The 22,983-nt window shown below is 43.0% G+C and overlaps 1 protein-coding gene across 1 annotated transcript in view; it reads right to left on the bottom strand.

Moving 5' to 3' along the window:
* The window catches only part of jph2 (junctophilin 2), a 94,180-nt gene that overhangs the window by 10,865 nt on the left and 60,332 nt on the right, over positions 1 to 22,983 (bottom strand). The window contains exon 3 of the mRNA XM_003220636.3: positions 5,563 to 5,681. Within this exon, the coding sequence (XP_003220684.2) occupies positions 5,563 to 5,681 (119 nt within the window). The remainder of the gene's footprint in view (positions 1 to 5,562; positions 5,682 to 22,983) is intronic.

Below are 22,983 nucleotides of genomic sequence, written 5' to 3'. Positions count from 1 at the left end.
GCCGCGTTTGCATTTACTTTTGATGACAGCTGCAGGTAGCATAATTGTGTTCTGCCTCCAAAAGCACATTTGAGAGAACATTAGCAAATCTGTATCCAATAATAACAAACTCAAACATTTAAAATTCAAAGGAGCAACATGCAGTACATCTGGGAATAAAAAGTCACACCTCTTTTATGCCTGGGGGATTGGCATGGGTTTGCTATACCGACTATGCCAAGCTGTTTCCACTGACTAATCTGCAAGGATAATTTTAACTAATGAATGAATTTGAGAAACTAATAAGCTCTCCTCCAGATGCTCCAGGAATGAAAAAGGCTAGCGTCCATCAAGCACTTTAGAGGCTGTGAATCTAGGCCATGTGACACGGTCTGTAATCCTGAAAGATTCTGCTGAAGCTGAGCGGAATAACTTCTGGCAGACAGATATATCTGGCATAGACTGTGGGGTGTGAGGAGAGGCCACAAAGTGCAAATAGGTCCAGTTAAGAAAATTAATGACTGAAACGTTTATTGGATTTTTACTATCCTGAGCTCCAGGTGTATCAATGGCTTGATCAGATCGCATTTAAAAGTTCATCCACAAGGGGACAAGTATAAGAGAAGTTCTTATGCACAGACCTCTACCCTAAATACCCTAAAGCAGTGGTTCTCAATCTGTGGGTCCCCAGATGTTTTGCCTTTAATTCCCAGAAATCCTAACAGCTGGCAAATTGGCTGGGATTTCTGGGAGTTGTAGGCCAAAACATCTGGGGTTGAGAAAGTAGGTTGAGAACCACTGCCCTAAAGACCCCAGATCCCACCTGCTCTTGAAAGCTAAGCAGGGTCAGCTCTGATTAGTACTTGGATGGGAGACTACTGAGGAATACCAGGAACAATAGGCTTTATCTCAGAACATGAAACTGTCAAAACCACCTCTGACTATTCCTTGCCTAAAAGAAATCCTATGAAATTCAGTGGTAAGTAAGGCAACAGGTGATGTGAAGGCATAAAAACAATAATGCACAGAAAACCTAAATTCCAGGAGCAGAATTGTAAAAGAGGGGTATTTTAGACTACAACAACCTCTAACTACCAACAATATTTTTTCCTACTTCACTTCAAGGTATGCACCATGAAATGGATTGACAGCACCCTTGAGATAGAAAATGAAGGTACATTTTACACCACCAATCTAAGGAATTTATTGCTACAGGTCTCCGCGATGAACCCTAACATCTCTGGTTAGAAAGATCAATGCATGGGCAACAGGGCTATCCAGAATTTCAACAGTCAAATGGAAACTTAATATTCTCAATACCATTTATTGGGGCGGGGGGGGGGGGGGTACAAAATTAAGATGAAACTTTGACTTGGTATTTTTCTTATGGGCTTCTCAGAAGCATAAGAATAACCACTGCATGAAACAAGAACAAAATGCTGACATAGGGAACTTTGGTCTGATACAAAAGAGTTTCTCATCTTATGTTCATTAACCTCTCAGGACCAGTCCTACCACAATACATAGAAATACAGTAGAATATGAATGTCATGAAAGGGCGGTAAATTTTGCTAACGGTTTAATCTGTTACTGTCGTATTTTCACTAGTAGGGAATCTGGCAAGGGGAGAGAAGTACTTGTGGGTGTTTCTAGCTCATGTGCCAAAGTAACTGGCTTGGAGTATTATTCACCTTGACTTTGGCGTATGTATAAGTGCTCTATGCTGTTCCACCTCAAGCAGCAGGCCCTCTTAGGTCAACCCTGATGTCCCTTTTATTGATGAAAACCAGTGAGGTTGCATTAGGTTTCTTTGAAGAGTTAGAGACCTTTCATAGCTATACCAAGGCAAGCCAGGTCCAACTTATGAACAGAATGCTCATGGGGTAAAAAAATAAAAGCACAAATAAAATGCAGACAAGAATTTATCACATTACACTTAGATGTACACTAAGGGCTACACATAGGTGCGCAGCTGCCATTTTAGCAATATGAGAAGCGGTCTTAAAGCTAGATTCTTATCCTTATCATTTTTATTCAGCATACACCCATTTGAATGGAACATACTCACATGGAAACATGCATAAGATCAGGTTGCAAATCTTAGCTTGCAGATCTATTTTTTCCTCCTGACAACTCAATGGTATGGCTTGGATGTGTTCTATATAATCTACTGTATATACCAAAGGAGAAGGCTAAAGCATTTATTTTAGCCAGTCTGACCTGCCTGAAGGCTCCTGTCAATCATAAAAAGACTCATTCAGGGCCATTTATTTCTGGCTGCAAGTCTGCTATTTGGAAGCTATTTCACCAGTTGCTCAGACTCCTCAAAATAGCACTCAGCAGACTGGCCATTCGCAATCATTTGCTTCTTGTGACATCTTCCTCTGAATAAACCACTCAGACACAGTCAATAGACTTGAGATCTGTGCACCATTATAGGTATTTTCTTTCCACCTCTTCTAATTTCTGTGAAATCATCTTGTCTCAGAGGCTGTAAAGAAAATAGATTCATTTTCTCATAAACATCTTCCATCCGATTGATCAACTAAACTCTTTAGGCTAAATTATATACCATATTGTATACATAGTATTCAAGTTTAGAAAACCAATTTCCTCCTGTCTTACACGTTAATAAATGCATGCAACCCCAACAGAGATGCCTAAGCCTGGACTCAGTTGTTATTTCAAATTTCCAACACCCCATCTGCATTGGAGGTAAGGAGGAGCTTTGTTGGTGCCAATGGGAGGAGAGTTTTATTGTTGCTTTAAATGCCCCCATTCAGCAGTTTGAGTGTCCTTTGAGAGGGAAAAAGCGGGATGGTGAGGATGATGATGATGATTATGATGATGATGATGATGATGATGATGAACTGCGTCAAGAGTTTTAAGCATCTTTACCACCACCACAACCATGCTATTAATTAAATCTAGTAAAGATATTGTGGGCTCTGGAGCATGGTTTGGTATCAGTGAAAGCAGCAGTTTCAATGGGGGGGGGGGGGGGACGGGGACGTGCCGCAAACACTGACTTTGAAACAAAACTTGATAACTACTTTCTTCTGTACATGAAATTGCTTCAAGGCAAATAGAAATAGACTGTTCCTGTCTGCTATATACAAAATAAAGAAATAATAAGCCCAAAAGACAGCAAGAATATTTAGGCTGTATGTCAGGAAGAATTTGATACTCATAAGAATGATGGAACAGATGGGTAGGTTGCTTACTACTGCTCCTAGATTTCAGGGCCTGACCCCCATTTCAAGGCAAGTGGAAACTTTTCAGTGTTAGAATGCTGGAAATGAAAACATAACTTTTACTGCATCATTCAAAACCCTGCAATACCAGGCTGCTTCACTGCTGCTCTCCAGGCCACCTTTCTCTCCCCTCAAAAGTCCACCAAACTGCAGCTGGAGCCAGAACCTGATAGTAAGGGTCAATCAGTCCAGCCAAATACTGTGCAGCCTCAGTATCTGCTGCTACGGAAGTCATTAAATATGATATTATAAGACTGACCTTTGTAAGAAAAAAAAATAGTAAGGACATCTTTATTCTTCAGCTCTGTTTGGAAACTTAATTTCTCTCTCTTTCTCTTCTTATCACTTCTGCAAGTCTTAGTTAAGCTCCTCTCATCCCCTTCCACTGGTATGCTTTCTCCTACCCCTGACTCCTGCCTACACTCATATTTTCTCTCATTCTATCCTTCAAAATTTTTGTGTTGCCTAATCCCTCCCTTTTCAGTCTCCTCCTCCTCAATTCATGGCTAAACGTCTCCACATCTTCTCTTTCCTCTCCACAAAATGTGTTATGTGGGGCTGCCTCTAAAGTATGTTAGGAAACTCCTGGCCCAAAGAGCTGCAGCCAGCTTCCTGTAGCAACTGGGGCTGGCTGCAGGAAGCACACAACCACAGCTCCACTGGCTGCCGGTCTGTTTCTGTTACAACCCAAAGTGCTCTATACAACTTAGATTCAGGCAATTTGGCAAATCACACCTCCTGGTATAAACCTGCCCAGGCCCTGAGATTTTCTGGAGAAACCCTTCCCTCAGTCCCACCTCCACCTCAAGCTCAGTTGGTGGAAATGAGAGAGAGGGCCTTCTTGGTGGCTGCCCCTTGACTCTGGAGCTCACTGCTCAGGAAAGCCAGAATGACCCTCTCCTTATAATGCTTCCAGTGGCAGGCCATAACCATTTTATTCAGATAGGCTTTTAAAGATAAAAGTTTTTAAGATGGAGCCAGGGGATGCTATGTTTTATGTAACTTAATAGATTTGTTTTAATACATTCATTGGTTTTAAAAGAATTTTTTAATCCTCTGTTTAATTCCATTGCAATGCCTACATGTGTTAGGTTTTAATTCACACATTGTTATGGTTTTTAGCGTTAGCTGCTTTGCATCTCCCTTGGCAGAAAAAAAGGGGGTGTAAATATATATATAACAACAACAACAATTGGCTAAATGTTTTCCTTTGCTTCTCTTTCTCATTCCCCACCTTGCCACATCTCCTACTTGAACCCATGTTTCCTCTCCTTCCCCATATGCCTTTCTCTGATTCTCTTTCCAGCACTCCCCCTTCACCAACTCTAGCTGCATTTGACTTCCCTTCCTCTTCATCCCTTTGCTTTTCTATTTAATCTTTTTCCTGTTCTACATTCTCGACCATAGTTTAAGTCTCGGTTTTATATAGTTGGAACTTTAAAAAAGTCATTTAAGCAATTTCTCTGTTTTTATTGTAAAAGATAGATTCTTGTGGTTAGAGAGGTCATAAGATCAGTGGTGGACAACCGTGATCCTTGGGTTTTGGGGGTTATTTATTCTGTTTTAGGCTTTTATTGTTGTTTTTGCTTATTACTCTCACTATTTTAAGCCAGGGCTGCCAATCGTGAAAATTGCAACCTGAAAATACTTGGAGGGCCATGGTTGAGTATCCCTGGATGACATGGCATGTAAAGGTCACTGCTTTACTGGACACCCAACACTAGAGTGTCTTTGACAATGAGTGCTCCAGGTTAGAGCTTGGAAGTATCTAGTTACATACAACTTAGCAATGTGAAAGCTTTTAGCTTTCAGCTGTGAGAAAGGTCACATTCAGGAAGGAAACAGATATAATTTCTTATTTTTCTAAAATGGAAGTTATATTAATGCTACTATAACAGCATATGCACATATGACATGATTGGTACACAGGCAAGTGATATTTTTAATTTGACTCTACTCATATTTGCAATCCTTTGACTTTTAAAATGACTTGGACTTCAATTCCCAGAAGCCAAAGCCACTATGATAAATGATAAGAGCTGCTTATGGGAACTGGAGCCCAAAATGTCAGGAGAGCCAAAGGTTCCTCAACCTTATGTTAATAACAATAATTAATTATCCAGTCTTCCTGTTGGTGTGTTGGTGAGTAGGATGCAATGGGAATTTGAGATCCTTCCCATGTATCCACTTGGGAAATGCTTCGGTTTTCATGCAGCATTTTCCCATGAAGGCATAAAAGCAAGTTTTAAAGACACATTTCTGCTTTCTTTCTCCCCTCTTTCCCCTTGCTTCATTCATCTAATCTTAGTGAAGAGCTTGCATTTCCTACCTGGTTGGTAGAAGTCTGGAGATAGTTCCCTGGCCATCGACCTGGCTAATGTGGATTCATTATTAGCTGCCAATGCTGCTTGTTCGGCACCTTCCGACTTGGCTTTGGCGTGGGCAGTCCTGCGGAGAAAACACCACACTGAAGTTAATTATTTCCAGAAGATACTAAGATAGAAGTGGGGAGACCTAGGACCAGATTTGGCTCTTTTGGAGTCTTCAGAGAACCACATTCATCTCCCCACAATGCCAGCATTTCATGGTTTCCCTTTGTATTGAATATTTGCATTCCATACACATAGACTTGACCAAGGAAGTCATGGTTGCTCTGAGTCTGAAAGACATGAGCAGGGCTGTTGATGATAGGATGACTTGGACGTCTCACATTCATAGGTTTGCTATAAGTCAAAGGCGACTTAATAACAACAGCAAATTTGTCCCATCCTAACAGTGTAAAATGCCTCTCTGAAGGCCTAGTTACTGTAATTAAAACCTTTCAAGTTAAAATATGCTGATATTTTTGGTTTTATCCTTTTGCATTTGGCCACAACCATCAGAGGAATGTAGCCCTTGAGAATCTAATCTCAGCCTGAAACAGGTTCCTCACCCTTATAATAAAGACTTCCTTGGGCTGAATTCCTAAACAATCTGATCCAAAATGCCCCTCCTAACCTCTCCAGGGTTTTATGATAACTAAAGGCTAATTATAGTGTTCGTCAGTTATTGTCACTAACACTCAAACATTTGTTTCCAATACCTAAGATACTAATTTGTCATGTTTCAAAAGCAGTTGACAATTTAATCCCTAAAAGGTTTATGCCAGAATGACAACTAACATGTGGATGGTAGCAAATTTCATTTTGTTGATACTAATAAGAACTAAATAAATTTGCACCTCCGAGGGGAAAAAAACCCCTCAAAACAGCATGATTATCTTTCATTTTATCCATCTTTTACAATACAGTTCTTCCATCAAAGCATGTGTTGAAATGTATCCATTACAAACATTTTCCTAAGAAAAGGCATACTTTAGAGAAAATAGCACACAGAAAGATACATATTAGGGGAAAGTGCTTACAAATACTGCATACACAAAATGAGTATGAATTTTAACCCAGAAGAATATGTCTACAAATCTTCATAAAGACATTCAGAAAAAGGTTACAAACAGATGAAAAAATGGAACTAACCTGTGGTTGGAAAAAGATGTGAATGTTACAGAAAGAAAAAGAAACAGCTTTGTTTATTCCAATATAAAAAGTCATTGTAGACAACATTCTGGAAAATTACAACTCCCCAGTACTTTGCCTCTAAAAATTACTAATATTTTCCATTTGTATTGAACATTCACCTCTGAAATAACCAGTTTTTTTAGTACTGAAACAGAAAATAAAAATCTTCCTTGTGTTGCCTTTGGTTTAATAAAGAATGTCCTATTGTTATAGGCTGATAAATCATCAGCACCTAGTGAATTGGTCCTTCCCATCTCTGTGCAATAAATCTGTCTGCTTCCTTTTCCATGCTTTTCCATTGTGGTTTGAATGTTAGATTAAGAGTTTGAAACCTGACTTTTTAATTTACACTCTAATTTAGCCAGGTAGCACTATGAAAAACAGTGGCAGAATTCTTACATTTGACTCTTGCACCATGAGACTCAAGAGCCAACAAGGTGTGGTGACTTGAGCATAGATCTATGACTCTGGAGACTAGGGGTGCATCTACACGGTAGAATAAATGCAATTTTGCACCAGTTTGACTGCCACCGCTATGAAATCATTGGAGTTGCAATTTTACAAGGCCTTTAGCCTTCTCTGCCAAAAAGTGCTGGTGCCCCACCAAACTACAACTCTCGTGATTCTATAGTTTAAAGTGGTGTTAAACTGCATTAATTCGAGTGTAGATGCACCCCAAGGCTCAAATCTCCTAGCTGAGTTTCTACAAGTTACATTCTCTAAGTCTCAGAAAAAAGGCAAATACAACCCCACACAAGACAAATCTTGCCAATAAAACTTTGTAGATCACTATGAGTCAGAAATGACTTGAGGGCATACAACAACAAAATAATTTTGTAGGGAGATCAACACTTCCTCTGCCTTTGACATACACTGCAATAAATATATTACTCCTGGATGAACAGAGGACTTTGAAGGGGAGACTCATGGGTGATGTATACGAATAACAACTAAGCAGTTGTGCTCTAAAAGCCTTTGGCCAGAATACAAGCATCTTCCACAATTCTTCCTGTAGCAAAGTAAATGTCGGCAAATTAGTGGTATAGTTTCCAGCAGTACATGCAAAATTAAGAAAAAGCTCTATCAGATCAGACCAGAGACCTGCTTATCCCCAGGACCCACAGTGAATAATGATGTACAACGGGAAGCCCACAAGCTGCATATGTTGGCAACTGATATTCAGAGATATGCTGCTTTTGAACCCTGGGGCAACCTGCAACTATTATGTGAGCACTGATAACTTATCTTCCATTAATTTATTTAATTATCCTTTAAAGCCATCCAAACCAAGAGTCTTCACCAGATCTCCAGGCAGCAAGTTTTATACATTATCTGCTCCACATAAAGAAGCAAAATCTCTGAAGGCAATGAAATGCCAACCTTTGAATGAAACATTTTAAGAATCTCACGCTGGTCATTTAGTGTGTACACAGCACTCTCTGATCCCAGAAATGTTATTTAGATAAAAACGGTCTGGTTTTTGACGCACGAATCCCACTACACTTCATCTTGTTGAAGACTAAAATCATAATTGTTCCTATGAACCTATTGAGGGACATCACTATGCCTTTGAGAAGAGTTCTGTGAGGCAATGTTTTCATTTTGGCATCCTGTGTCCTGGTAAAAAGCACTCCAGCTCCTCAAGAATTGGGAGGCACTTGGCTGAGGAGGTAGATATCTGCTGTTTTAAGCCCTGACAGTTCACAGAAGGCCCCCAAGAAACTGTAAACAGACAGAGCATCTCCTTTTTTGGTAGTGTATAATCAGTGTGATTAATTCCACTGTAATCTGTGGAAGACCCTGTGACATATTTATGCCTTTTTATGCCTGAAGAATTGGAATTGGCTTCACAGTGTCCAGGATTTGGAGTGCAAGGTAGAAAGAAGTATTTACCCTGAAGTTGGTGAAAGCTTTAACCCTCCAATGGATAGCTTGTGATGTAGTCCAACCACTCATTATACTTTGCACAGCATGATAAATTCAACTGAAACTTCTGCAATTGATGGAAAGTTGTAAGCAGCCTTACATTTTCACATGCCGAAATGTTTGCTATATATTGCTTGAAGGAAAATATTGCCTAGTTCATAAGAGGGAAAAATCTCATGTTGTTAGCATCCAACCCCTGAAAAGTGAAGAAAAGCGAGGAAGCCTTCTACAGCTCTCCTATATATTGCATTAAACCGATTGGTCCTATTGAAAATATTAGCCTAAAACTTATTGTTAGTCCCAAGTGGAGTAAATTAATTGAATCAATGACAATTACCCAATTACTGACTCACTATTTAGCTATTGATCCTAAATTGGAATTAACCAATATGAGTCAAATGAAGACTCCACTGATCCTGTGAATTTTAGAACATGTTTGTAGCTCTTTTTTAAAACCGTAAGCAAAAATACATTTTCATAAGTACATAATGGCCCCTGAATTCACAGGGGATCCAATCCATGACCTTCTGCAAGGATACCTGGAACCATGGATAACAGCGAGCCCTATATTTTGACTATACTTGGGTTGGAAATATACAACAGAATAACAATGGAGAGCCTAGAGAGGTCTATGATAAATAGAAACATGGATATCAAATGTGTGAATAGGCGGTCATATTGTAGATTCAAAGTAGGGATACAACGTAGGGATGCAAAATAGGGATGCAAAATAGGGATGCAAAGAACATTCACACATTTTCTCATTCTCAATTAGAAAAGGCACATTTGTACATTGAGACATTGGGGGGGGGGGTTGTACTTTTGCAAACTTCACCTAAACATGTCCAAAAATGCCCACCCACCAGCACAGGGCTCTTGCAGCTGTGTGAGACACCAAAAGGATGCTAGCAAAAACAGTGGGCCATAACTATCCGCTGGATCTAGGACTTCCTATGGATGCCAACATCCATGGATGCTGAAGTCCCATTATATACAATTGCCTGGGTAAAATGGTGTCTCTTATATAAAATCCAAAATTATGATTTGCTTTTAGATTCGTTTTTTGTTGGAAGGAGGGAGATATTTTCAATCTCTGGAAGTTTCAATCTGTGAATACAGAGAATTGACTGTATGCAACTGTACATGACAGGCTTGAACTTGTCAATATAGAATCATAGAATCATAGAGTTGGAAGAGACCTCATGGGCCATCCAGTCCAACCCCCTGCTACGACACGGGAAAATCACAATCAAAGCACCCCTGACCATCCCGCCTCTGCTTAAAAGCCTCCAAAGAAGGAGCCTCCAACACAGTTCGGGATAGAGAGTTCCAGTGCTGAACAGCCCTCACAGTGAAAAAGTTCTTCCTAAAGTTCAGTTGGAATCTCCTTTCCTGTAGTTTGAAGTCATTGTTCCATGTCCTAGTCTCCAGGGCGGCAGAAAACAAGCTTGCTCCCTCCTCCCTATGACTTCCCCTCACATATTTGTACATGGCTATCATGTCTCCTCTCAGCCTTTTCTTCTGCAGGCTAAACATGCCCAGCTCTTTAAGCCATTCCTCATAGGGCTTGTTCTCCAGACCCTTAATCATTTTAGTTGCCATCCACTGGACACTTTCCAGCTTTTCAACACCTCCCTTCAATTGCGGTGCCCAGAATTGGACACAGTATTCCAGGTGTGGTCTGACCAAGGCAGAATAGAGGGGGAGCAGGACTTCCCTGGATCTAGACGCTTTACTCCTATTTAGGCAGGCCAAAATCCCATTGGCTTTTTTTGCCACCACATCACATTGTAGGCTCATGTTTAACTTGTCCACGAAGACTCCAAGATCTTTTTCACACGTACTGCTGTCAAGCCAGATGTCCTCCATTCTGTATCTTTGTATTTCATTTTTTCTCCCTAAGTGGAGTATCTTGCATTTGTCCCTGTTGAACTTCATTTTATTAGTTTTGGCCCATCTCTCTAATCTGTTAAGATTGTTTTGAATATAAAAGCGTCCTGGTTTTTTCTTCGGAGCTGTTAGGTGGCTTCCCCCCAAGCCTGCTAGAGAGGTCTTTCATTAAAATTGTGTTTGATGCCGCAATTAGCCCTTCATATTCACAGATTTGCCTGATGGTGCAGCGGGTGAAACCACTGAGCTGCTGAACATTCTGACCGAAAGGTCTGGAGTTCGAATCCAGGGAGCAGGCTGAGCTCCCGCTGTTAGACCCAGCTTCTGCCAACCTAGAATTTTGAAAACATACAAATGTGAGTAGATCAATAGGTTCCCTTTTCAGTGGGAAGGTAACCACACTGCATGTGGTCATGCTGGTCACATGACCTAGGAGATGTCTACGGACAACACCGGCTCTTTGGCTTAGAAATGGAGATGAGCACCAACCCCGAGTTGGACACAACTAGACTTAATGTCAGGGGAAAGCTTTACCTTTACCCTATTAACAGATTCTGTATGCATGGATTCAATATCCATAGCTTGAAAATATTTTTTTTAAAACAAAAAACAAGATGTAAACCTAGATTTTGTCATTTTGTATCAGAGAGAACATTATACAATGCTATTGTATAGAATTGGATTTGTTTGTCCATGGATTGTAGTATCATACCAAGAGCCCACTGTATTACTAATGCCACACTCACTCCACATTTGCACACATCATTTCAAAAACTCCCTCATTCACACACACCTTCCCTACATCAGCAGTCTTCATTCATAAGTCATTTAGCCTCTATCCACCCTCTAGTTGCAGCTTTGGATGGAGCAGTTTCCTTTTCACTACAGCTCCTCTGTTTCACATTCATTTGAGTAGCAGAGTTGCAGCCAGGCAGGGGAATACTGTCGGAAGGTGTGATCTAAACATCTCTTCACACATTCTGCAGTCTTTTACATGAAGTCATTTCTCTTCTCTCTCTCTTTTCTCCATAAGATCTATGTCTACATATAATTTATTTTGGGCAGGTCACAAAATTGGTTGCTGTTCAGTCTCTACTTTCTTCATTTCATTACTCTGCTTGTGAAATCCAGTATAATAGGTCCTCCATTTTTATGTATGTGCGCATATACATTACATTTCTCAAGTGATCTGGTCCTGTATCTATGTTCTGCCTATAATTGGTCATCATGTGAATAGAATACCTTTGCAATGTTAAGCCACTTTTCTGTCCAGCCATCTCTAAAGCAGTTTATAACCACAGCTCGGGCTGTGGCGCAGGCTGGAGAGCAGCTGCAATGAATCACTGCAATGAATCACTCTGACCAGGAGGTCATGAGTTCGAGGCCCGCTCGGAACCTATGTTTGTATTGTCTTTGTTCTATGTTAAAAGGCATTGAATGTTTGCCTATATGTGTAATGTGATCCGCCCTGAGTCCCCTTCGGGGTGAGAAGGGTGGAATATAAATGCTGTAAATAAATAAATAAAATCACAGTAGCAATCAGTACAATCAACCACCTTAATCTTATTGATGACATACACTCATGTTAGCTGAGGTTACAGGGGTGAGTGGGCCCATTTACACTATGCAAATATAGCTTCCACCGTGACTGTCATCCTTGGAATTCCAGGATTTGCAGTTTAGAGGAGGGTATTTAGAATTTGAGCCAATGTAGTGATTGAGCATTGGACGACAACTAGAGATCAAGGGTCAATTCCCCACTGAGGCACAGAAACCCACTGGGCGACCATGGGCAAATCACACACTCTTAGCTGCAGAAAACCCATGATAGGTTTGCCTTAGGGATGTCTTATGAAATGGGTTGAAAGCACAATCCAACAACATTTAGCATTCACACCCAGAGAATTCCAGTGTTTCACCAAACTGCAAATAGCAGGGTTCTATATGAATTCACTTTGCAGAAACTGAAACAGGCTGACAACAAAAGGGGGAAAGTGGAAGCAGAAGAAACGAGAACATTTTTAAATCATCTGGAAATGTGGTATGACGGAAGATTAATTAGGATTCTACATGCCGAATTGGGGCAGTTGTAGGGCATTGAACATTATTTTTCTTCTCATAGCCACAGAAAGGCAGCTCAATACTACCTGGGCACTTCTTGTCTTTCACCAATCAGTAAATGGCCAATGCATTGTGCTCTAGTGGCAAGATGGCAGTAGACATCAAACTATGTTGGCTGGGTATTACATTGTTAGAGTTGTCCGTTAAGGATTCTCCCAGGTTCTGATGTTTCTGGACTAAAACCTAAAACCAAGGGACAGTCTCTGGTGATGTCTTTAAGGGTTATGTATTCTGTACCCAGCGAGCCCCGGTGCTGCAGTGTGCAGAGCTGTTGAACTTGCAGACCAAATGGTCGCAGGTTTGAATCTGGGGAGCGGAGTGAGCGCCCGCTGTTAGCTCCAGCTTCTGCCAATCTAGCAGTTCGAAAATATGCAAATGTGACTAAAACAATAGGTACCGCTCCGACAGGAAGGTAACGGTGCTCCATGCAGTCATGCCGGCCACATGACCTTGGAGGTGTCTACGGACAACGCCGGCTCTTTGGCTTAGAAATGGAGATGAGCACCAACCCCCAGAGTCGGACACGACTGAACTTAAAATCAGGGGAAAATCTTTACCTTTTTACCCGTTGTTCACAACATGTCATGCAAACAAATGTGTGTGTGGAGGAGTGGGTTGTGGCAGCAATAAGTGCCTGCCACTATGTATTAGGAGTGTCATATCTCGAATGGGAAGGGAGGGATAAGCAGTGAAAGGTATGGAGGAAAAATGCAAAAAGTCACTACATTGCATACAGATGTGAGCTTTCGATCCATCCTCATTTCCCACCCTTCTCCAATATCTATGTTTGATTTTAGAAGCCCACCTCCCACCCCAATTAAGGGTAGATGATACACTTCACAGCAATTCAGAGGATATGCTCCATGAAGGTTGAAAGATCCAAGCAGCAGACAAATTTTTCACCCATTTAGTGAAAATAAAACTCGGTGCTCTGTGATCTAATCTCTAGACAAATATTGAACATCTATTTACCTGGTCATTGATTCTTTTTCGGTTTTTCCCTTACGGACCTTGGCAAGTCTTTACCAGATGACATTTTGAGTCTCTCCACAATTAAAAAATCTCCCTCTTGTTCCTCTGTCATTTAATAAGGAGCCAGCCTCAAGGTTCTTAACAGTGAACATCTTAAAGGAATACTGCCTAAGGATCAAGGACTTAATACCTAGTAGTGCTCAGATAATTAACACTAGATCAAATGCCCCAGTTTAGCTGAGACATGCTTCTTTAACATAATTAGACTAAACATAAATCAAACCCTACAAGGACAGCAATATCTTCTTGGCATGGCTACTTAGATCATTATCCCACTCTTCAGAGTGGCCTGCCTTTAGAAGACATCTGGCTGAGCATTTTGGAGCTGAAAAAGCAGTTTACAACCTTGGTAGATTTTGTTAAGTTTCAGAGACTCCAAAGGAGGATTTGAAATTACTTTTGAAGAAAAAGGTCAACCTGGGTGGCTGGATAATGGGCATTTCCATTATGGGAAAAATAAATGGGGTTAACAGCACTTCTACTTTAGGAATTCCTCAACCTTTTGGGGCTGGTGAGTTTCAGCACACTCAAAGTGATGTAATGTTACTTCTAGGTGCCATTTTGGCTGATTTTTTACCTCTGTTTGTCTATGCATGTTTTGGGAGCTTTGGGGAGCTTTCAGGGTTAGGGAAAGAAAAATGTATTTTCAGTCAGTTTGAGTCAATTTGGAAAGATACTACTGCCCCACATTTTAAAAAGTGGATGAGGCCATGGGTTGAAGAAATCTTACAGAAAATCCCAAGGGATGCCAAGAGCCACATGTGGCCTGTCCGTCACAATGTGGGTCACTCTTTAATCCCTGCATTAAAGAGAGGAATTTCTCTTAGTTTTCACTCTAACCATAGTTAAATGCATACCCAACCACACAACTCAAATACTGGACTTATAAGTAGTAATCATTTCTGTTACATTCAGAGCTTCTTTAGTCTTGTTATTTATTATTATTTATTTATGTCATTTCTATTCTGCCTTTCTCACCCGAAGGGACTCAAAAATTCTGACAAAAATTAAATGCTGATAAAACAACAATACAGTAAAAAAAAAAGAGAGAGAGAGAGAGAGAGAGAGAGAGAGAGAGAGAGAGAGAGAGAATCAAGAGAATTATAACAAGAGAATCAGGAGCCATGGTGGCCAGGAAGAACATGTCAGGAAGCACGCAGGGACCATACTGACGAAACAAGGACACATAGCTGCTCCATTTTGCCTTTGGCCTTGAATGCTTGTTTTCCCCTCCAGGGCCACTTGTAGAAGCTCTGCGTAATAGTAAAAAAAAGTCCCCACACATGTACAACCCATGTAGAAACCTTTCTATGAAGTTATTTTAATGCTGGTGGGAAAAGGAGGGAAAACATGGACCTGTCCTGGCAGCCTGTGATATCTCCTACACAGAAGGCAACTGACATACACACCAACATATTGCGCCAAAATGCTAATGTGTATGTGTAAAAGAAATCCCTTGGAAGAAATCCTTGCAAAAGTTGGTTTGCAAAAAGAACTCTGCAAAAAGGGAGCTCAGCTTTTTGCAGAGGCAAGCCACGCCTCAAACAATGTATCGAGTTTGATGGCAGATGGCTGGTTTGGCAGTTGGAATTTGAGCTTGCTGGGAGAGCACAGAAATGGAGAAGGATCTCTAATGGCTACGGTTAAGTAGCTGATTAATATGCTATGCTGTATATATATTGATGCTGATTAATTAGGTTATTTATCTTATGCAACTACATGGACATTGTACGATTGCAGAACTGTTTTGTACTTCAACTCTACAAGCAAGAGTAAAGTTTCCTTTGTTCATTCAATTCCTCTGCCTGGTCTGAGTCTTTTGCACATGGTGTTAACTGGACGCTACTGATTCCGCTATACTCTCACCTGGTAACACAACATTTCATAGATAAAAACCAGAACATATGTAACCAAGCAACATGTAAGCATAGTAAAGAGACAGAGATTGTTAATGAAGAACACACAAGCCAGGAGAGGCTGCAGAAGCTTGCTTTTGCCCGAGCCCACTGATCCTTTCCCCTCTCCGAGGAAAGACCCTTGACTTATCTATGGGTCATATAAAAATCCATAATTTTGGCCCAAAAAACCCACCCTTGACTTATTCATGAGGTCAACTTATACATGAGTATATATTGTGGTTGAGCACATAAACCTAGATAGTAAAGTGGCTTCTTCTTCTGTTTTTTCTTCTGGTTGTAATGGACTCCAGTTCTAGTTATATAAAGAAGGTTAATTAATTTTTGGTCTTCCATGAGAAAGAATATCTTGAAAGTCTCAAGACTTGATATGAAAGTTCTTGAACATTTTTCATATTCTACAAGCTTTCTTCTAAAGCTTTTGTTTCATTTATATGGCCCCAAAATGTGAAAACTCATTGTAAAACCCTTATAGTCTCACACACAGGGAAGAAAACTTTTTCATTCTTGTCTATAGCAACAAACTAAGTGGAGATTTACCTCGCTCCTGTAAACACAAGCCAACACCTGTCTCCCTTGGACTGCTTATGGGCTCTTCTGCGTCATGTTTTATTAGGCTGTAAATGAGATTTGGATTAGCAGGGAGTTCTGTAAATATTATTTGGACAGCGTTTAACAGCTACACACAGTGAACAAATGCCCAGCTCACCTTGTAGCCAAACCTAGTAGAATAAGGTTAGAACCCATAAACATTGGATTTTTTTCTTGCTATTGTGCCCCAGCACTCACCTGGGGAAAAGCTTGGCTTGAAACTGAGCTAGGCTTCAGAATGAGGCGGGGGGGGTTAAGGAACCCCAGGAAATACCATATATGGGCAGAGATGGCGACAGCTAGCGACCCGGGTGCATAAACTCACAGAAACATGTGACTTCTGGGAAATCATGTGTTTCTGAAGAAATGAAAGCTAAGGATAAACAAACAGAGCATGCGTACGCAGGCGCTCTGAAAGATTTGTGAGCACGGCACAAAAAGGGTGCAGCCGGCCTGCTGGTCAGCACAGATTGGGCAGCGTCACAACTCTAAGCCAATGAATTTGCTTGTGGGCGGGCATAACCCGAACCCTGTAGTGTGTATAAATGTTCACTCAGCATGCCACTGGCCGGTTCCCCTGGAGAAGCACTTACTTTGTGCTAGGGGGACCCCTAGTGGCCATTAGCGAAATAAAACTGCTTTCTGGGAAATTCCTTCAGTTGTCCGTCTTCAAAATTCCTCCACTGCGCCAACAAGAACCGTAGCACGAAGGTTCCGCTACATTTTCTGGTGACCCCGACGTGATTTTTTCCTATAAGACGGGCCAGGAGATTTGGAGACGGATCCCGTTGGCGGGACGGCCTCAACTCAGCGGTGGGGGCCTGAGGCAACTACCGTGAGACGAGAAGGGGCCCCTGAATACTACACGACCGGCTGCGGTGCTTGCCTCTGATTGCCAACGCCGACTGACGGTGAGAGCTGCAACATCAGCGAGGTTCCACAGAAACCGGCTAGGAGGAAAAGGATCCAGGGGAAAAAGCCCAGGGGCGAAGGTTGGTCCGACGTCTACAGAAATCTGGCAAGTATAGGGGTTTGCATGAGATATTAAGGGAACGCCAGCGCTGGGAGGGACAAAAAAAAAAGTTCCCAGGGAGGTAGAAAGGGGTTCTGTCTTGTGTTTCCTGACGCATGCCGTGAGTGGCCGGGTGCCCAGGCCAGGACAGTCCCCTCTATTAGGCAGGATGGGAGGGAAAAATTCAAAGAGCTCCACTCCCTTACAATGCATCTTAGATAATTTTGGCTCTTTTTGCTAGCAGAGCCGTAGCAGGGAATCCAAGGGACCTAAGAGATTATAGGCTGAGAAATTTGTGTCAGGGAGAATGGCCAGATTTTGGTTTAGGTTGGCAAGTAGAAGGAACGTGGGATCTGAAACTGATCCGAACAGTGGAAGAATATTGTGCTGTGAATCATCCGAACCAGTGGATCTATATTGCTACGTGGGAACGGGTAGTTAGAGAAGATCCAGGTTGGGTTCGACTGTGCAGGAATGGCAAATGTATGGTGGTGAAGAAGGAGGGGAAAAAGAAGGAAGTTTTCCAATCCAATGAGGAGGACTACCCAGATTTACAGTTGAGTGTACAGGCTAGACAACAGGAATTATTGCCGCCACCCTTGCCACCGCCCCCCCCACCCCAGGGAACAGCCCCCACACTAGGAACGAGACCCCCACCCTACTCTTCGGAGTCAACCGAAGCGGCCAAGAAACACTATCCTAGCCTAGAAAAATATCAGGAGGAAACAAAGGAAAAGAAGAAGTCACAACGGATGCCCAGTGATGCTTCTCCGGCACAAACTCGGAGACATGGAGCTCCGGTGTGGTCTGGTGATTCACCGACCGGACCGGCCCTCCAGATGCCCTTGAGAACGGTGCCTGTGATAAACAACAGGAATGAGATAGTTCAAGCATACCAGGTAGTGCCTTTCAGTAGTAGTGACATTTTGAATTGGAAAAATAATACTCCACCTTATAGTGAAGAACCCCAAGCTATGGCTAGGCTATTGGAAGGGATTATGGCAACCCATAATCCCACCTGGCAAGATTGCAGACAATTGTTGAATATGTTGTTCACATCAGAGGAGAGAAGAGCAGTGTTGAATAATGGGGTAGCCATAGCCCAGGTTGGTGCCCCACAAGATGGTGATGCAGCCGAGTGGGGAGCACAGAGGTTTCCTGTGGAAATAGATCCCCAATGGGACACCGCAGAAGAAGGACATTTGCAGAGACTGAGAGGATTCCAGCGTATATTGGTAGAAGCGGTAAAGAGGGGCCCGCCGCGACCCGTCAACATTGTAAAAATTCAGGGAGTGGTACAGGAAAAATCTGAGTCACCAACAGCCTTTTTGGAAAGGCTGGAGGCAGCATATAGAAAGTATAGCCCGTATAATTTGGAGGATGAAAACGGTAGGAGGGCGATTCAACAGTCTTTTATCAGTCAAGCGGCTCCTGACATCCGGAGAAAGATTCAAAAGCAACCAGGATTTCTAGGAAAGACTATGAATGAATTGTTGGCACTCGCAGATCAAGTTTATATGCGAGGGACCAGGTAGAAGAAGAGAAGAAGGACAGGAAGAAGAAGCAGGAATACCAAGCATTAGTTACCATGATGGAACAAAGTGCAAGTGGACAGAGAGGAAGAGGAGGATATGCCAGAGGGGGACAAGGAGGAAGAAGGGGGCCCCCTCGGAGGTTAGGTCGAGACCAATGTGCTAAATGTAAGAAGTTTGGACACTGGAAAGGTGAATGCCCAGAAGGAAGAGAAGGAAGAGAAGGAAGTCAGGAAGGACCGAGAGAAAGAGGAAGGCCTGAGAGAGGAAGAAACCCAGGAAGGGGAAGAGGGCGTGGGAACTACGTACCTTTTCCTGCAAGAGAGGTGATAGCTGCAGCAGCTGTGATGGAAGAAGAATGGGAAGATATGGATGGAGGAGAGGAATGAGGAAGCCAGGCTCTTGTTTTGTTGGACCCCGGGGAGCCGATGGTCACACTTGAAATCGGGGACCAACAATTGGACTTTTTAGTGGACACAGGTGCCGAAAAATCAGTAGTAAATACAAAAATTAGTCCACCAACTCGGGAAACTACGAAAGTAATAGGGGTGTCTGGGAAGACCCAGAAGTGCCCCTTCCTTAAGGAACGCACCTGCAATCTGGCCGGACATCAGGTCAAGCATAAGATGTTATATCTCCCAGACTGCCCAGTCCCTTTATTGGGAAGGGACATTTTATCAAAATTACAAGCACAAGTCCAGTTCATGAAGAATGGACAAGTGGAGCTATCATTTCCCATGGAAGAGGAATGGAGACTGTTTCAAGTTAGGATTTTTACTGAAGAAATACAATGGCCATGGCATGAGACTCCTTTAGTGTGGGCAGAAGATAATCCTCCAGGATTAGCTAAATATGTTCCACCGGTGGTGGTGGAAGTGAAAAGAGGAATGGGGCCCATATGCAAGCCACAGTATCCCGTCAGTCGAGAGGCAGTGCAGGGGATCAGAAAGCATCTAGAGCGACTCCTGCAGCATGGGATATTGGTACCATGCAGTTCCCCATGGAACACGCCCCTGCTCCCAGTCAAGAAACCAGGAGGACAAGGAGAATATCGCCCAGTCCAAGATTTGCGGGCTGTAAATCAAGTCACCGTTCCCCTAACCCCGGTAGTGCCAAATCCATACATCATGATGAGTCTAGTACCAGCATTTGCCAAATGGTTTACTGTATTGGATTTAAAGGATGCATTCTTTTGCATTCGATTGGCCCCTGTATCCCAACCGATCTTTGCTTTCCAGTGGGAATCTCAGCAGTCAGGGCAAAGGACCCAGTATGTTTGGACACGCCTTCCTCAGGGGTTCCGGGACAGCCCGACCATTTTTGGTCAAGCCCTGGCCAAAGACTTACAGGATTTTGTAATACCTAAGGAAGAGGGAATTTGGCTTCAATATGCAGATGACCTGCTTATCGCTTGCCGGACACTAGGGGGCTGTAAAGAGCATACTTTGAGATTTCTCAAGACATTGGAAGAGAAGGGTTACAAAGTGTCAAAGAAAAAGGCCCAGTTGTGCTGTCCCACGGTGAAATATTTGGGGTTCCATCTGACCGAAGGAAAGAAGATGTTAGGAGCTGAAAGAAAGGAAGTTGTTTGTGCCATCCCCACTCCCAGTACCCGGCGACAGGTGCGGGAATTTTTGGGATCAGCAGGATATTGTAGACAGTGGATCCCCAACTACGCCGTGTTGGCTAAGCCACTGTACCAGGCTACGAGAGGTGGAAGAGAAGATCCATTTGAGTGGACAGAAGAATGTCAACAGGCATTTAAGGCATTAAAAGAAGCATTGATGTCATCTCCAGCATTAGGACTGCCCGATTTGGAAAAACCATTCACTCTGTTCGCTGCAGAGCGGGAAGGAACAGCGGTTGGAGTATTGACCCAACCACTAGGTTCATGGCAAAGGCCGATTGCCTACTTGTCAAAGCAATTGGACACAGTGGCTCGTGGATTGCCACCTTGCCTGAGGGCTGTGGCAGCATCAGTAGATTTAATCAAAGAAGCGAATAAATTGACCCTAGGACAGCCACTGACAGTTAAGGTGCCCCATAGCGTTAAGGCACTGTTAGACATTAAGGGACCGCGCTGGCTCACAAGTGAGAGGTTAATGAAATATGAGGGATTGTTGTGTGACAACCCACTGGTGACCCTGGAGACTTGCTCCACTCTGAATCCGGCCACCTTGCTCCCGACTCCAGGAGACACCACGATCCATCAGTGTGCCCAGGTGATGGATGAGGTATTCTCCAGTCGACCGGATTTGAAGGATGTGCCACTAACTAAGGTGGACGACACTCTGTTCACAGATGGAAGCTCCTTTATGGAAAATAATCAAAGACACTCAGGTTATGCGGTTGTTCGGTGGGGGGGAGAGACGCTGGAAGCAGAGTCACTGCCCCCGGGGACGTCTGCCCAGAAGGCCGAATTGATTGCCCTGACCCGAGCGTTGGAATTGTCAAGCGGAAAGCGGGTTAACGTCTACACAGACTCAAAATATGCCTTCACCACCCTCCACGCACATGGAGCACTGTACAAGGAGCGCGGGCTCCTCACGTCTGGAGGAAAGTGCGTGAAACATGCTGGAGAGATTGTGGATCTCCTGGAGGCGGTTTGGAAGCCAAGGCAGGTGGCTGTGATGCATTGTAAAGGGCACCAACGTGGAGACGATCCCGTAGTGCAAGGAAATAGGCAGGCTGATCTGGCAGCCAAAGAGGCAGCTAGGCTGCCCTATATTGAACATCAGGTAATGGCCCTACAGGTAGAATTAACTGAACATAACATTACATATACACCAGAGGAAGAAGAATGGGCCTTAAAGGAGAAGGGTCAGTGGTCAGGAGAACTCATAGTGATGCCAGACGCCCGTGTCTACGTCCCTAAGGACTTGGCATGGCACTTAGTCCAACACATGCACCAAAACACACATTTAGGAAAAATGGCATTGGCAAATCTGCTAGGACGACAGTTGTATATCGATGGATTACATAGCCTAACGGCAGCAGCAGCCCGAAGATGCTGGACATGTATCAAAAATAACCCCAGAGAAGGACCCCTCAAGCCACCAGGAGTCCAACATGTGGGTGGGGTACCCTTTGAAGCTTTAGTCACTGACTTTACAGAAATGCCCCCATACAAAGGATACAAATATTTACTGGTGTTCGTGGACACATACACAGGATGGGTGGAAGCTTACCCTACAAGAACTGAGAAGGCTGTAGAGGTGTCAAGAGCTCTAATGAAAGATGTTATTCCCAGATTTGGCATACCCTTAGAAATTGGATCAGATAATGGCCCCGCATATATTCAACAGGCTGTGCAAGGATTATGTAGAATTTTGGGCATAAAATGGAAGTTACATTGTGCATATAGACCCCAATCTTCTGGAAAAGTGGAAAGAATGAATAGGACATTAAAGGCTCAGCTTGGGAAACTTTGCCAAGAGACAGGATTGCCGTGGACGGTGGTTTTGCCCATGGCATTATTAGGAATCAGATGTACACCACACAAACGGACAGGACTCTCCCCTTTTGAAAGACTCTATGGACGACCCCCTTTGAACTTGAAGGGAGCCTTAGAGACAGGAGCTGAGCAGCACCTCATAGGAGAGAAACAGACATTGGCCCAGGTTCAGGCTTTGGGCAGACAAATGCAGCAGTTAGAAAAATACATTTCTGAATTGAACCCACCATTCCCTACCACACCTCTACATTGTTTTTCACCAGGTGACGAGGTTCTGGTCAAGGATTGGAAGATTGAGCCATTGGGACCCAAGTGGCGAGGACCCTATGTTGTGCTCCTGTCTACCCCCACTGCAGTGAAGGTGAAGGAGATTAAGCCGTGGATACATTACACCCGTGTAAAACTAGCACCTGAGGAGTGGCGGACGGAGCGAGTTCCTGGTGAGGACCTGAGACTCAGGATCATCCGGCAACTCCCTAAGGGGTCAACAAGGCCATGAAGCTGATCCCTTCGGGTGCAACGGAGCGTCGGTGGTCAAGTATGTCGCAGCATGGCCCAACAAAGGCGCTCTCCGGGAGATGGTGGCTAGACATTTTGAGAGGAAAAAGTGGGAGACAAGCTATGAGGAGGGGAGGAAAGCGCACTGTGTTTGGTATATTATTTGTGCTGAGTTTTATTCTCTCTTTTGGAAAAAGAGCACATGGGAATTGGATAAAAGA

Source organism: Anolis carolinensis, chromosome 4, assembly GCF_035594765.1.
Source record: "Anolis carolinensis isolate JA03-04 chromosome 4, rAnoCar3.1.pri, whole genome shotgun sequence".
Lineage (NCBI taxonomy): Eukaryota > Metazoa > Chordata > Lepidosauria > Squamata > Dactyloidae > Anolis > Anolis carolinensis.
This window is presented reverse-complemented; position numbering and strand designations above follow the sequence as displayed.